The 15,697-nt window shown below is 36.5% G+C and overlaps 1 protein-coding gene across 1 annotated transcript in view; it reads right to left on the bottom strand.

Moving 5' to 3' along the window:
• Positions 1-12,209: 12,209 nt before the first annotated feature.
• LOC131429535 (uncharacterized) overlaps positions 12,210-15,697 on the bottom strand; it is a 46,305-nt gene continuing 42,817 nt past the window's right edge. The window contains exons 2-3 of the mRNA XM_058593720.1: positions 12,931-13,395; positions 12,210-12,841 (exon numbers count right to left, since the gene is read on the bottom strand). Coding sequence (XP_058449703.1) covers positions 12,329-12,841; positions 12,931-13,395 — 978 coding nt within the window. The 3' untranslated portion in view covers positions 12,210-12,328. The remainder of the gene's footprint in view (positions 12,842-12,930; positions 13,396-15,697) is intronic.

A 15,697-nucleotide genomic window follows, 5' to 3' on the forward strand; every position in this document is an offset into this window, starting at 1 on the left:
ATACACTCCTTATGAGTTATTTTGTGGAAATTATGAATGTTAAAACCCGTTATAAGGATGAGATTCTTGCGGTAAATAAGTTACTTTTAAGGAAATTATAGGTTTTACAAAGTGTTATATACGTAGCTCTTTTGTAAGTTACAGGTGTTCCTAAGTGTTACATGCGTTACGTTTTTGTAAGTTACATGCGTTACGAAGCGTTTCATGTGTTACTTTTGAGTCATAGGCGTTACGAAGCGTCACATGCGTTACTGTTCTGTAAGTTATAGGCGTTACGAAGCGTAACATACGTTACTGTTTTGTGAGTTATGATGTTACGAAGCGTTACAAGTATGGACGCAACCAAAAACCGCTGCCATTTCGCAATGGTTCAGAATCTGTCAATTTTTATGACTGCGTCCTGTTGTTTACTCCTTCTCTAGCCACTTGTGCAGTTGTTTATTCGTTTTCATTAGTTTGTTTCGAAATGCGTGGACTTTCAGCAAAACAACGTCAAAAAATTGTGTACGAATGGTGCACAGAACGCGGACTGTCACTGAGAAAGATAGCAAAAATGGAAGGAGTAAGTGAAAAAGCCGTGCGAAATGCAATCAGGAAGTTCGGTGAGGATAACACCTTTGAGGATAAACCGAAAACGGGTCGAAAAAAAGGTCCTGCTAACCCTCAGTTGAATAAACGTATACTGAAGGCGTTCGAGCAAAAGAAGGAGGTTTCAGTTCGGGATGTGACCAATAAGTTGGTACTTCGAAGTCAAATGTTTTTCGTGCTAAAGAACGTTTGAATCTTCGAACCTATAAGTAGCAGAAACAACCAAACCCTAGTCCGAAACAAGAAGCATCGATCAGGCAGAAGGTTCGAAAGCTATACAATACGATTCTTGCTGAAAATTTGAACTGCATAATCATGGACGACGAAACCTACGTGAAACTTGATTACAAATCCTTGCCGGGACCACAATATTATACAGTGCGAGAAGGACAAGTGTTAAACCTGGCTATAGTCTGGCAAGCAATCTGTAGCTGCGGTCAGATTTCAAAACCCTTAATCACCCCTGCATCAATGAACAGCGAAATATACATCAAGGAATGTTTACAAAAACGACTTATATCCATGATTCGAAGCCACAAGGATCCTGTTGTCTTCTGACCAGATCTTGCTTCTTGCCACTACTCGAAATAAACGGTAAAATGGAATACTACCCAAAAATGTCACTTTCGTCCCAAAAGACATGAATCCACCAAATTGCCCACAACTTCGACCAATTGAGGAATTTTGGGCATTAACGAAGGCACATCTTAGGAAACATGTCTCGGCAGCCAAAATCATTCAACAGCTCGAAAAAGATTGGAAAAATGTGTCAAAACTTGTCTGTACGGAATTTAATGAGGAACGTTCGCAAGAAGGTTCGCCAGCTAGTCTACAATGGCTAAGTAGCAAATGTTGAGAATAGTATTCTGTTGTTGTAGTCTAATATTATCAGTATTTCGAATAAAATTTGAATGCCTAACACTTGTGAATTATTTACAACGAAATCAAAGTGCGTCCATACTTTCTAGGACAGTCTTTAAGCCTAAAGGCTAAAAGTGAAGGTTTGGTATTACATTTTTTTTGTAAAATTCGACCATTTTGCTTCAACTGACCTCGCAGTCGATTTCTTGCTTGGCTAATGCAACGATTCTATAGATACTGAGTGTCCTTCTAGGTCGAAGTCCTAATAAAATATAAGGTTGTGAGAATTATGAGGGCACAGGAGAAAAATAATATGATAAAGAAGCCTTCTCTTTTCCATTTATGTTGAATTGACTTTGTCTATTATTGATATGAGTAAGTTATTCAGATCAAAGCCATAATCTATTGGCTCGTTTCGACAAACGGGCCAGGGTCGAATATAGTTAATATTTCATATTTAATTAACAATATATTCGGAAACCATGAGTCGAACATCACACAAACAGCCATCAATCATCTTTGGGAAATCCTTAAACATCAAAAAATGACTAAACATAAACTGTCCGGCACATCATGACTCCCTGATAGAGACCAGTCTCATGAAACCATCATTAGAATGCTCGCCGAAGATCCCTCCATCATGTCGATTTATCGTTTCCTTCTGTTTCCTTCGAAGATATAAGCATAATCCATAGAGTCATCTACTTGAAGCCGTCAAAGATCCATAAAGACATTTGCCGGTTCTTTGTGTGCCAACGTGTCCCCTTCTGATTTCAACCGAAAGGAAGGAAAAAAAAACTCGTATGCTTTATGGAAAAATCTGTAAAATATAATGTTTGGGAAAAAAATCCGTCCGATAAAGTAGACAAGGGGAAGACATAACGACGACATTTCGGCTATTCAATGGAAACACAGAAAAGGCACAAATCTCCAAATATCAAGGGGAACGTGCCATTTGAGCCAATTTGTTCTGATTCCTGATACGGGTTTGTTGCGGCATGTCACTCAGGTTTATTTACATATGTCCGGAAAGTTGAGGTGCTGGTTTTAGTTACAGCTACTGGTTTTTTACAGTCAAATTTGATAGTTTTGTTTGTGTGTCAAGGTTTCATTAAATTTCATAAAATATGATTGTTGTACTTCTGGGAACCAGAATCTAAAAAAGGATTTCATCGTTTTTCCTACAGCCAATTTATCATGACAGGGATTAATCATTTGTTGTGCCTTTTTTTTGTAAGGGTTGTTCCGACATGCAACTCATCTTGTGGGTTTTGTTATCATCACATAATATATTCTTCGAATCGAGACATGTTTTACTGCTGTTAAGATTATGGTTTTCAATTTTCCAACTATCTCTGACTCACCAACGGCACGGATCCCGACCATAAGACCCTTTTCGTTTGTTGTTAATAAATAGAACGGAATCCTCAATGTGTGTGTGTGTGCGTGCGTGCGACCAAAAGCATAATATTCGAGTTCAATGGCATATTATTTAAAATTCTATTAACGACGTTGGTAAACAGGAATGAGCAAATAACCTACAATAGGACTTGGCCTGCATACGAACACGAGTTGTAAGGTTTCAAAGTTTTCCAGAGCAAAAGCAAGCAAGAATTAGCACAAAGCAACAATAGTGTTCGGTTCGGAATGCGAGGGAGAGAGAGATTTGAAGGCGAGGTGCAGCATGGAATGAGCACATCCACAGCTCCACGCTTCTGAAAAGAATGAAAGCCGGTCGGCTGCCGGGGCACCGATGGGTGAAATTTTCCTATACAAATAAATAGGATGGGTTTCATTCTTAGCCGGCTGTTCTTGGCTATTCTGCTCCTGCCACGATGATTTCATATCCTGGCTCCTGGGCCTGATCAGGGGGATGGAGGAGGATTATTCTACCCATCGACAATAGCCAATTCGTGCATCAGCTGGGAAACAAGTCTATTAACGTTCGTGTCTGTAGCCAAATGATGTTTTGATGAACAAGAGCTTAACTTTGGAATACAGTACCAGGGTTTTTTTTCTTTCTCCTGACAGTAGATCTGGCATTGATGTGCTTCGAACTGGTATAGTTCAAGAAACACACGATAGTTAGAAAATGCTGACTCCCAAGTTGATCCTTACAGCCCACCAGCGCGCGACAATACTAGACAATGTAGAGCAGGGGTTCCCAAAGTGGTCGATATCCTTTTTGCGGTGTTCGACGTAAACGAAAACTGACCATGGGGGTCGACGAGGTCTAGAAATCGACTCCCTATTGTTTGATTTGGTTGGAAATTGGTAAGTATTTTACATAAATAATAAAAAAGCAAGAAATTGTATTTTCAAAGGAATTTGTTGGTGGGGGTCAGAGGCCTAAGTTAGTTTTAGTAAAGGGGTCCATGACCCAAAATAGTTTGGGAACCCCTGATCTAGAGTAACAGTTCGAAATTTGAACATTTTTGAATGACAATTAAACTCTCAAACATTATTTAAAGCTTGGGTACTTGGAGTTTTATTTTATTGCTTCCGTAGAGAATGTACTAATGTGGGCAAAAAATAGTAAAAACTTTGTTCATGATTTCTTTCAAATCTATTTCGTCCTCCTCGAAGTAATCCTCCTCGGCCCCAATACACTTGTGCCAAAGTTTTTTGGCATTAAAAATCCCTCACTCTTCGCTATACGGGGCCGGGTGTCAATAAAAAGTTTCAAAAATAGCCGCGTAATCTTTTTGCGTCATAATTTCGAACGTTAATAACTCAGTCATTTGTTGATGGATTGATATAATTTAACAACCAATCGATTCGAAAACTTTTAACTTAAACATTTATGGCAACGTCGTTTCAGTATTTCAATAGCATATTATTGAAAAAATGGTTAGAATTGACATATGTTTTCATCCACCAATCCCAGCTGACGAAATTGACGTCATTTTCTTGTTTGGCATAGGAGGCTTTGCGTCATGCATAAAAACACCGCATAATTCTGCGTAGTGTTAAGAGAAATCTATAAATATATGCTGTAAATCATTTCCTGATTTCAGTTGATGCTTGACTGCGAATGAAACAAGTAGCTCGTCCAGCTAGGTGATGACTAGATTGTATATGCGTTCGCTCATTGGATTGTCGCTTTTGCTAAATCTTCACTGTACGAGGCTTGGGTGTCAATTTAAAAAAATGCAAAAAAACGCATAACCTTCTTCCGTCATAATTTTGAACGCTTATACCGTTTTTGTTATTGAACCTATACATATATTACAAAAACAATAATTTTTACATGTTTTACAAAAACTACAAGGATCAGCCCCATGGGGTTGTTCGAGTCATTAATGTGGAACAAGGCAACCAAAATTTTTAATGATCTACAATCAAAAAGTTCAATCAACAGTCACACTTTTGAATCCGCAATTGCACGAGAGTCTGCTTAGATTGATCTTGATTAGGAACCAACGCCGAACATTGTTTGTCTGATTTGCATTTGTTTTATAGCCGATGAAATTACACCAATATCCCAAATATATGCAATTATACCTTTGTACATACTTGCGATTTTGATATTTGAGTTTCTCTTAGCCAAGCTTGTGTTCAAGTTTTTTTTTTTTTTATTCAATAATATAATATAATATTAAGGCACACTGCTTAAGCTCTAAGATGCCAAGGGTATGTGTTCAAGTTTTGTATGCAAGCAGTTATTTTTATATCTTCAAGTTTCTCTACCATTCTGCGTTTCCGGTTGAAGTGATAAACTTTTTCTCAGTATCAATCGAGTTCATATTATATAAATTAGAAATTAAACTTAACCACTCAAAATTTACCCTGAGGTAGTTGCAAATTTCTCAACGGCATAACCAGGAAATTCATCCGAACTCGCATAACTCAAGATAAGAGCATAACAATTAAAGCTTCAAATCGTTTTATGACACTTTTTGTCTTGCTATCTAGCAACAACCTACCTCTAGCATGCTAAGACTGAAACGTTTGCTATAATTTCGCTTCTATTTATAGATTCACGTGCTTCCAAAGCTTCGCTTTTGCATCGATCGACCAATCAGAGCGATACTTTTTCTTTGCTATATCGCTTACTCCATCAAACCCGTCGTCTATGGCAGGGAAATCCGGTATGTCGGAGATTTTTAGCAGACAAAATAGGACACTGCTCGCTACTAATCAAAATTTCAATCATATATAATTGAAAATACGTGGCATACATTCAAATCGAAACATAGAAATATTTCCATTCAAATGATGAAATAATATTAATAATTGATACAAAATAGACTGAGTTTTAAAAATAGACTGAGTGTTTAAAACCTGACCACATTTCTACGTGTAGTTCTCCTTGAGTTTCTGATTTGCACCCCTATATAGAAAATAAAGATAAATATATACATAAAATATTGACTTCAAAACAACGTTATTCGATAAAATTGTTTTAGGAGAACGTAGAATTCGACATATAATTTAAGTCTTTTGATAATTCTGCAGTCTAAATATGGTTTGAATTCGAGCAAAAATGGAATTTAATCGTGAACATTTTCTTGCAATGAGTTTTTACGATTTTCTTCGTGGATTATTAAGACAAGAGTGCTTCAATCAACTTAGTGCGGATTTTGGCAGTGTAGCACCATCCTATGCGACTGTAAAACACTGGTATAACGAATTCAATTGTCGTAGTTCGCTTGCCGATGATGTCAAGGAAGGTCGTCCGGAATCAGTTATTTATCCAGAAAACATCGATGCTGTGAAAAATCTGATAATGGAAGTAGAGATGGTCGGGTATAGAAATTCTTATACCCGAACCCGACCCGTACCCGAGTGATCAGCAAAAAAAATTACCCGTATCCGATTAAAAATTTAAAAAATTACCCGTACCTTCCCGTACCCGATCAATAATAAAAAAAAATTACCCGTACCCGATAAAAAATAAAAAATTTTACCCGTACCCGACCCGTACCCGATTAAAAATTACCTGTACCCGTACCCGACCCGAATGAGTAGTAAAAAGTTTACCAAAATTCAGGATGGAAAAATAAAGTGTTTTAGATAGCGAGCCGTATGAGGCTCTAATTGGAAAGTAAAATACATTAAAATGCTTGTTTACATTTAAACATATAAATACACTGTGAAGCATGAATAGATTTCCAATGTCTTTGGTACTTTATACTCATTTACAAATGTCAACAAAAGGGAGTAATATCTACTCAAATTTTTCGAGAAGCATATTTACCCAAAATGTTGTAATACCCGTTGTATTCAATTTTGGGTAGGCATGGTTTTTACGGAACAGCGCGACTTTTGATCCCATTCTTTAGAACCACAAGTAAGCGTGCTCATTATCTTGACACACAAATAAAAATTCACATTCGAATCACTTGAAAAATCACGTAAAATGATTCCAAATGTCAAATTGAATATTATACGTGACGAAAATAAATGTTATTCGAACATCCCCTAAAATGAATAGAGTATCATCGGTTCGTTTACGTGAATTGATCAAGCATCAAATAATGGACGTGTATTCCCGGTGTGAAAAATTCAATTTTGAAAATGGTGAACTGTGAGTCCTTCAAGTGTAAGTAGTTTGAACATTCGTGAGAAATTTTTTTTGGTTACATTTTTTTACATCAAAGCAAAATGAATTATGATTTTGATTGAAATTAATCTGTCAAATATGCCCGTTTTGTAAGCCTCACAGAACCCACACCAACGATGTTAAGCGTAGCTAGTGGTTTTTACAGCCATTGAACCATCAACGAGTGAACACGGTGAAAATTTGAGCATTTCGCGTGAAAAGATTTTCACCCGTACTTTTGCGACTGTCACGCATCGAGATTTTCAGTGAAAAGAAACGTAAATTAACTGGCAATATAGCCCAACTTGCTGTGCCATCAATCGGTGTCATTTCAAGTGAGGTGACACCACCCAGAAGTGAAAAAAGAAAAGAAGAACTTCTAGGCAGATTTTCTGAAATAAATGTTCATGTTTTTGTGGTTAGAATCCTAATGATTTATATAAAAATTTTGAAAATCTCCAACCAATATTTAAAATAACAGTTTCCTGGTATCTGAATATGATATGAGTACTACACTACATTTTATATATGAATCAAATAATTTTTACTGGATTGTGCATTAAACAGCTTTAGAATGGCAGTCCTTTAAAACCTACGTGAAAAGTAGGGTCTGACCGCAACATCTTAGAGCTAAGGCAGTGTGTCTTATTAAATATGTTATAAAAAAGTAGGGTGGAAAATATTCACATAATTTTTCACGTAACTATGATTGATCGTTTTTTTTAATGAAGAAAAGAAATGTTTTTTTCTGGAAAAAGATGCCAGTTTTCAGGTCTGGTTCTAGGCGCAAATGTCAAAACCCTTTCAATCAAATTGTTTATTTTTCGGAAGAACTGTTTTGCAATAAAAATTCTCGTCAACGTGTAAACATATTTATGTGAAGTACAAATGGTCGGGTAATCAATCAGAAAAAAAAATTTACCCGTACCCGACCCGTACCCGAGTGAGCAGTAAATTTTTTTACCCGTACCCGACCCGTACCCGATTGTAAATAAAAATTTTTACCCGTACCCGACCAAAAACCCGTCGGGTACGGGTACGGGTCGGGTTTCGGGTAAAATACCCGATACCCGACCATCTCTAAATGGAAGATCGCCATGTGACGTACACTGAGCTAAATTTTCATTTTCACATTATATGATATTCTAATGATTTTTCACTATTAGCATTTCCAATGATAGCTATCATATAACGAATGAAATTTCCAGTCTGAGTCAAATTTATTGCACACCCTATAACCATTACTAGATATCCACACAACATACATTGAAAAAATTTATGAAGCACATATTATATTCATTTCGAATAAATATAGATAGGTTCATCTATACCATATGTCTAATTTTATAAAATTTATATATAACTTTTAATGGAGGTCATCCCAGTTGTATATAGCAGTTATATATAGATCAAATGATTGCTATTTGATTGAATAAGTGATACATGTAAGATCCAAATAAACCAAAAACTCGGATTATGGTGCTTAAGGAAATCAAAAACAACAATAAATATAATTGTCTTATCAAAAACTTATTGATATATTTTTCGTATATAAAGAGTTTCATAATAAAATATTATTTTTAAATTTTAATTACACTTACTTCTTTGGGACTGGCTGGTTTCATCGGATATATACTGTCACCAGACGAATCATATGCACTCCGAAAAGCTGATAATCGGAAACTACTCCTTTTATCGAGGATTCAAGCTATACTAGTCATCAGTTCCGTAAAGGAGCTCCTCTTGATATTTGCGAGGGAGACGTGGGATCCAGAAACTATAAATGAAAAATTTAAATCCTCATACTAGACAGAGAGTAATGAAACGTACCGGATATTTATTTCAGGGGCATATCCTTGAACGAAGTTGAATGAGCTGTCTTGTCAGCGATTTCAAACAACAGAACTTCAAAAAAAACTGTCTGCAGCAGTCAATGAATATCGAGGACACAACTCTTTCTTCAGCTTCAAGTAGTACGATTCACAACTATTCTTCTGTAAAAACAAACTTCATTCTATGTCTAAGTTAAAATATTATTTCTTGTTATTTTCTTGAGTTGTCTCGTTTTCTTCCTTGTTGCAGATTTGATGTACGCTTCCAATGAAAATTATAAGTTTTCACATGAATTTTATTAAACATAATTAGCATGCGATTAATAGAAAAATGTAATGAATATTAAAATTATATTGGCTTAAGTTTTATCGACTTTTCGCATAACTTGTATATGGTATGTTTATCAATATCATAAAGATTATGAAGATATAAAATGTATTGAACATCATTTAGATTTTATGTTCCATTAAAGGTCATAAGTTGTCATATGTCTTTTGTGAAATACCATCTGCGTACGATTCATGAGACACATCCAATGAATATAAATTATGTAACGAGTTTGGTTTCATCGGATTTCAATATACATTATATGGAATATTCTAATAACTTTCATTATGGTAACGTCTATTTAGATTTAACGTACACTTTAATTAAGATTAAAGCTGATCTCAAGGATGGCTTTTATCGTATCAAAGAACGCTCACCAGCAACTCTTCACAAGATTGAATCAGTGCCATCAAAGATAGACGGATATCATCGCAACAACAAAAACCCGGCATGGCTCATTTAACATAGAATAGACACCAGTGCGAGAGCTCTCGATGACATTTCTGAGAATCAAAGGTTAGCGCGCTGCTGTGGGGATCCTCTCTGAAGCAACAAACGGTCTCTTATTCTCGTTTCGCGATCCGATTCTGTACAGGCAATTGATAATTGCGATAGAATCATTTTACTATTGCCGCTTATTCTTACTATGTGCATATAACCTTTGTGTAAGTTGTGTCTATGAAAATGTCTGTGAATGCTCCACACAAGGGTTTTGAAATATTGTAACCTAGTATGAGAATCATCAAGTTGAATCATCGATTCGATTTTCTGCGATAATTGTCAACTTGCGATTCTCTCTTGGGAAATTCCACACAGCACCGATCATTATCAGAATGTACATTTTTTTAAGGGCCGTGAAACACTCAGAGTATGAAGTGAAGCGAAGAAATGTAGAAAAATTCTCTCACGGTTCATGCATTGAGAGACTCGAGTTCTTGTAGCATCTTCTACCGGATTAAAAATGTTGTATACAATATAGATAGCAATATAGCAGCTTCTGTCAAATTTTCGGCAATCACCAACACTGCATACATTTGTGCTGTACTCATTTCCGCTTGAAAATGAAGTGTTTACCACATGTAGTTCGATTCAATAGCAAAACACATCACATCCAAACGAAAAACATATCGAAACTAGGTGAAAAATAATCTCACCTTCCATCATAGTGAATTTGCACATGAAATCTTAAAACAAATCGCTTTGGTTATGTATTGAAATGAAAAAGCACATTAAATTGAAGTGTTGTTTACATATGAATCAATTTTACAAATTTTTATCAGTGTAGTTGAAAGAAAAAAAAAATAAACAAAGAAAAACTGTCAGTTGGTTTTAGACCCTTTTAAAATGTTCACGTCGAATTGTGACATTTTAAACCTGACAGTGCAATAGTTCCAGGGATGTCAGGTTCACAGATTAATCTATGTTTCACAGATTTGGAATTTTCTGCACGGATTTTAAAACTTACACAGATTTTCACAGATTCTTGAATAAATCACAGATTTTCACAGATTTTGGAAATCGAGTACAGTTTAGCACCAAAAAGTACAGAGTGGTTGAGGAAAAAGGAACAGAGCGTGTTGGTAGTGAGACCATTTTTTTTGCTCACTAAATTGAATTCGATCAGCTGAAATGGTACAGAAAATGGGTGGTGAGACCTTTTTTAAACTGCTATTGGAGTACGGAAAACGGTCACAGATTTTCACAGACAGGTTTTGGGTTTGATCACAGATTTTTGAAAAAATGACCTGGCATCTCTGAATAGTTCAATATTTGGTTTTGATTGTTGTCGCAATTACTAATTAATAGGATGAAAAAAAATCCATTGAGATGAAATTAGGAACAGAAGAGTGAACGTATCAGAAGTGTTTTTAGCTGATTTTTGAAGTTAATTTCATTTTCAATAAATGTGAATCAGTTCTCAATGTGGGGCAAGGCAAATTAAGCATAAATATGAAATAATTACAGAGATTTTTGGCTTTTGAACTTTACACACTGTTACTCCGGAGCATTCTAAATGCTGAAATTTTATTTTGAAAAAACGTTACTTATTATTTGAAAATTAAATTTGTCTAGTTTTGTTCAGAATTGATTGGAGAACAACGTTATGTGTTCTAAATCAAGCAATTCTTGTGAGCTGTGCAAAAAAAATGACAACAAAATAGGAAAAACACGAAAAAAGACCAAAATTCGGATTTAATTTTTTTCCTTTTCTTTTCAAATTACTAAAATTTAGTTTTTTAAGTAAAAAAATTGTCTTTTTCGTAAAAAAAAAAACAAAACAAAAGCCGAAAATTTAGAAATTGTTGGAGGAAACCCTAGAAATTTTAATCGAAAAAAGTACCGAAACACTGTTTTTTAATATAAATAAAGATTTTTAGGGTGTTACAAACATTTCTAACACGGTTTTGTGTTGTGTTCGACCAGATAGACAATCTCTACCATGTCACTTTTGAAGTATATTCACTTTTTTGTGGCACAGTGTGATCGGCAAAATAAATACTAATACTAATGTTTTATAAATATTATTTTTTGGACACAGCCGGAAGAGGTTTACCCAAATCATAAAATTGTCATCAATTAAAATTGAATTAACCCCCCTTCGGAAACACAGGCTGTTTCCATGTTGTGAAACTGTTGAAATAATTAGACCGAAATACAAACCCAAACATTCTCGATGAATTCTAGGTTCAGTGGCTGTGGTTTCCGGTTTTTTTTTCTATCTTTCATCTCTTTATTATCATTTCTCGTTCGAAATCTTCTTATGGACTAGCCGTCGGATCGGTCAGTGACAACGTCGATGGCGCCAGTTTTATCCTATTTTAATGACAGGGTGTCTTCGCCATAATGAGGGGATCACGAATGATTTTGCTTACACCGTATTTCGGTTGAGGGTTGATTGTTGTTGCGGTACACTTTGCCAGACCGAAACAAGTGGGCGGACGATAATTTGACCGATCGGGTAATTTGTCTGCGCTTGGAAGGTGATCACGGATAAAGGAAAGGCAAACCAGACCGATCTTTGTTAATTTTTTGTTAAATAATTTATATTTCTCTATGTAATATATATAGCTAATAATAGCTTACACACTATGGTCGTAGGTAACAATAAGGTTTTGGTAAAAGTTTCCTAACGTGTAATTAGTTGGTAATTTTGAGCACACGAGGATGTAGTCTTCACGCACTGATCGTTTCCGGTAAATCGAAGACGGTATCGTAGTCATCTTCGCATTTAGTTTTCACAGCCAGGTTGGCGGGCCGTGGCACATCCAGCGGCACCGGAAGTGACTCCGGCATCACCGAGTGGTGCACGATGAGGGCACGCAGTGAGGTGAACTCCTTGTGGAATCCCTTGATCTGGTAACCGTCGTTCGCCGTCCGTACGATCAGGTAGTGGGCGATTTTTGGTCCTGGAGGTGGTACGCGCAACGAGAGAGCGTAACAGTCTTGTTGGGTTGTGCTTTTGCGCACGATGAACTGGCCGGGGGTTTTGTTGGTCAGCAGTTCCAGCGATAGGTCCCGCGGTAGATTCTCGTGGTACCACGATTCGTTGCAGAGCTTCTGGTATTCGGCTTTCTGGTCGAGATTGCTCTGCACGGACGTCGTTTCCGAAAGCTGTTCCGGTGTTATCACTAGAGATCTGCCTTCGTCTTCGGCTGATTTCATCAAATTCAAAGCGATTTTTCTAATCTGAGGGAAGGTAGAAGAAAGGAGGAAAAAAACAGAAAGGAATTATTAGTTAGTTAGCCGTACTAACAACGTTTCAAAAGGTAACTTACTAAGGCTGGTTTATCCACACATTTCGCCAGATTGACGTCGTAATCCAGCGACGGTTTTTCCTTTTCAAGCAGACTTTTAATCTCTCTGTAGTCAACTTTTGATTTATCCCGCACCTGCTGATGCTGTTGCTGTTGTTGTGGTTGGTGAACCTTTTGCTCTTTGGAAAAGTTGCTCCTTTTCAGCATCCTCTTGATACACTTGTAGATCCGAGCCTTGCAGGTGAGTGTGGTGGCGGTAGTCGTGCGCCTTTTGGGGTTGGTCACTGTCGGGCTGCTGGCGAGTGGTTTGTAATTATCGGCCGACGGGAGGACGGACTGCACCGCACTGAGCCGTAATTTGGGAGACGATCGGTCGAGCTCGGGGGTTGAACTGGACTTTTTTCCTCCGTCATTCGGTTCCGCTTGCTGGAAAAGTTTGTGTTCCTTGGCACTTTCGGTTGGTGAATTAATGGCACGTGAGTTTGTCTGTGGAAGGGAAAAACAGAGCGCAAAGGCAGAGGAATGATTAAGTGCTATTTTGGCAGAATGGTGAAGGATAACTGAAAACTAGTTTTGGTTCAATTTTCTGTGAGAAGGGGTGTTCTTTTATCCTTCATCGAACCTCGTGATTCATGGTGACTATTGGGTTTGAAGTTGTTAAACTTTTAGCCGTTCTTATAGTGTAGGGTTTCTACAATAAATGTAACTTTCGTACCTAAGGTGAAAATTTTCTTTTCAAAACTTATTCTACCGTGGCTTTGCCATAATTTTCTTATTCGGCAAGCAGTTTGTGAACGAAGGAAAATCTGAACTGACTTGTTCCGACAAACGATGGGTTCTGCTTCACAGCAGACCAAATTTTCGGATTCCAATTATTCTGGCTCTTACAACTCGCCTAATTCCATGTAAAATGGGACAACTATGATATGTAGATCCTTGCCGACTTCAAATGCTTCAACTGTAATTCCGACCCGGACCCGAATTACCAAATTTAATATAAAAGTTCCTAGCTAAAACCCTGTTTTAGGTGACTAATTTTGTTGAAATTATCAACACAAGATTTTTTGCATGATTATCCATTTGAATAAAATCGGTGGAAATAAGTTTGCTCATTGTATTAATTATAATAATTAATTATAATTAATTATAATACGAAATACTCTGATGATATTTCGTGGACACGTTTTGTACTATGCAGTACACCGGTTATGGTACACTATCAGAGTGACAGTGTAGTTTGATGAAATTTCTGTAGACCTAGCAACGCTGAATGCTGAAAATCAATTCTCCATGGATACTGTTTATTATTATATTTTTTTAATAATGGAGACTGGACGCTCCCATAAATCTCATTCAAATGTTTTTATAGGTTTCAATAATTAGTAAAAACAAGAAATGATTTTCTGCATTTAGGATACGAAGGAAGGAACTCAAATTTTGAGATGTTTGAGATAGGCAATTAGCCAAAAGCTCATCCGCGGTTTAATTGAAATGCCAAAGAAAATTGTATAGGGTATGTTTTAAAACAACATATCTGCAATAAAACAAACCGTAACACAAAGTCATAGCCCTCATCTAATAATACAAAACGTAATTAAACCAAATTTTCTCCATCTAGAACTTGAAAAATAATTAGTTTTGCTAAGTTTATTACATCCGAAGTGACTGAACTTTTTATCACTGGTGGTAAATTCTTTGATCGTCTGGTGTTCTAGTCGATTAATTTTTTGCCGGAACTCTACAGTAGACGTGAATAGCTTTTTTGTGCGGGTTTATTCATGCCTGACTCAGTTGAAAAATTGAATCGAACGTAAACTGGATAAAAATGTATACAAATATCCCGAACATACGCTCATGTACAAAACTACACCGGAGAGAAATGGTTTTAACCAATCCAAAACAGTCAGCATCATTGAAATCATCATCTAAACTCGAGATGATCAACATTATTGAGCTCAATTGGCAACAAGACCCTTTTTACCTTGCATATTTCATCAGACTTATTAGCGAAAACGATCGTTTCTGAAGTATGAGTTTCAAGGCTTTCAGAACACAAAGCCGAGTAAAAATCTAAGAAAAAAAGAATGGGACATCGCATTCCTACCAGTCAATATCTGATATTGGCGGTTTTAAAAGAAAAAGACACGCATTCGTATGGACTATCACAAAGTTCATATAAAATCTTTGTGCAAATATGATTATGGTAACTTTTATTCTTTCGTCGATCGTTCAAGAAAACAAATCCAAGTTCGATGCTTGACAACGACTACCATAGTTGGAAAGAGAGAGCTCAAAATAATTGATTTTATGATGGACATTGCCATTCTTTGAGATAATTTGAAGTGACTTCTTATTTATTATGGATCTCTAAGCAAACAAATATTACCATAGCAATATCAAATAATGTTGCCAGTAAGTGTATCTTTTGGTAACTACGACCTGTCAAGGTTTAAAAAAGAAAGGGCCTAGGCTAAGTTGATCATTTGGTGAACCAAAAATTGACGATACGTTGTTATGAGACTTGGGCGTATTATTATTTGTATTTGGCCCAACCTAACCCAGTTTCCACACTAACTGCTGTCAAACCGTTTGTTGGAAACTGGTTTCGAACTTAATTTCAACGTGGCTGTGAACTGAAAATCGAGTCAGTTTCGAACCTGATTTTTATGAGGCTTGCTCGAATCGTCGTTACTAAGCGCGCAACCAACACAGTTTCATGAAAAGTGTATGTTTGATGAAACTACCATTGTCAATTTCAGTTTTCTTAAGCGTCACTCTTTATGACATG

The sequence above is a fragment of the Malaya genurostris genome, chromosome 2 (genome assembly GCF_030247185.1).
Source record: "Malaya genurostris strain Urasoe2022 chromosome 2, Malgen_1.1, whole genome shotgun sequence".
Classification (NCBI taxonomy): domain Eukaryota; kingdom Metazoa; phylum Arthropoda; class Insecta; order Diptera; family Culicidae; genus Malaya; species Malaya genurostris.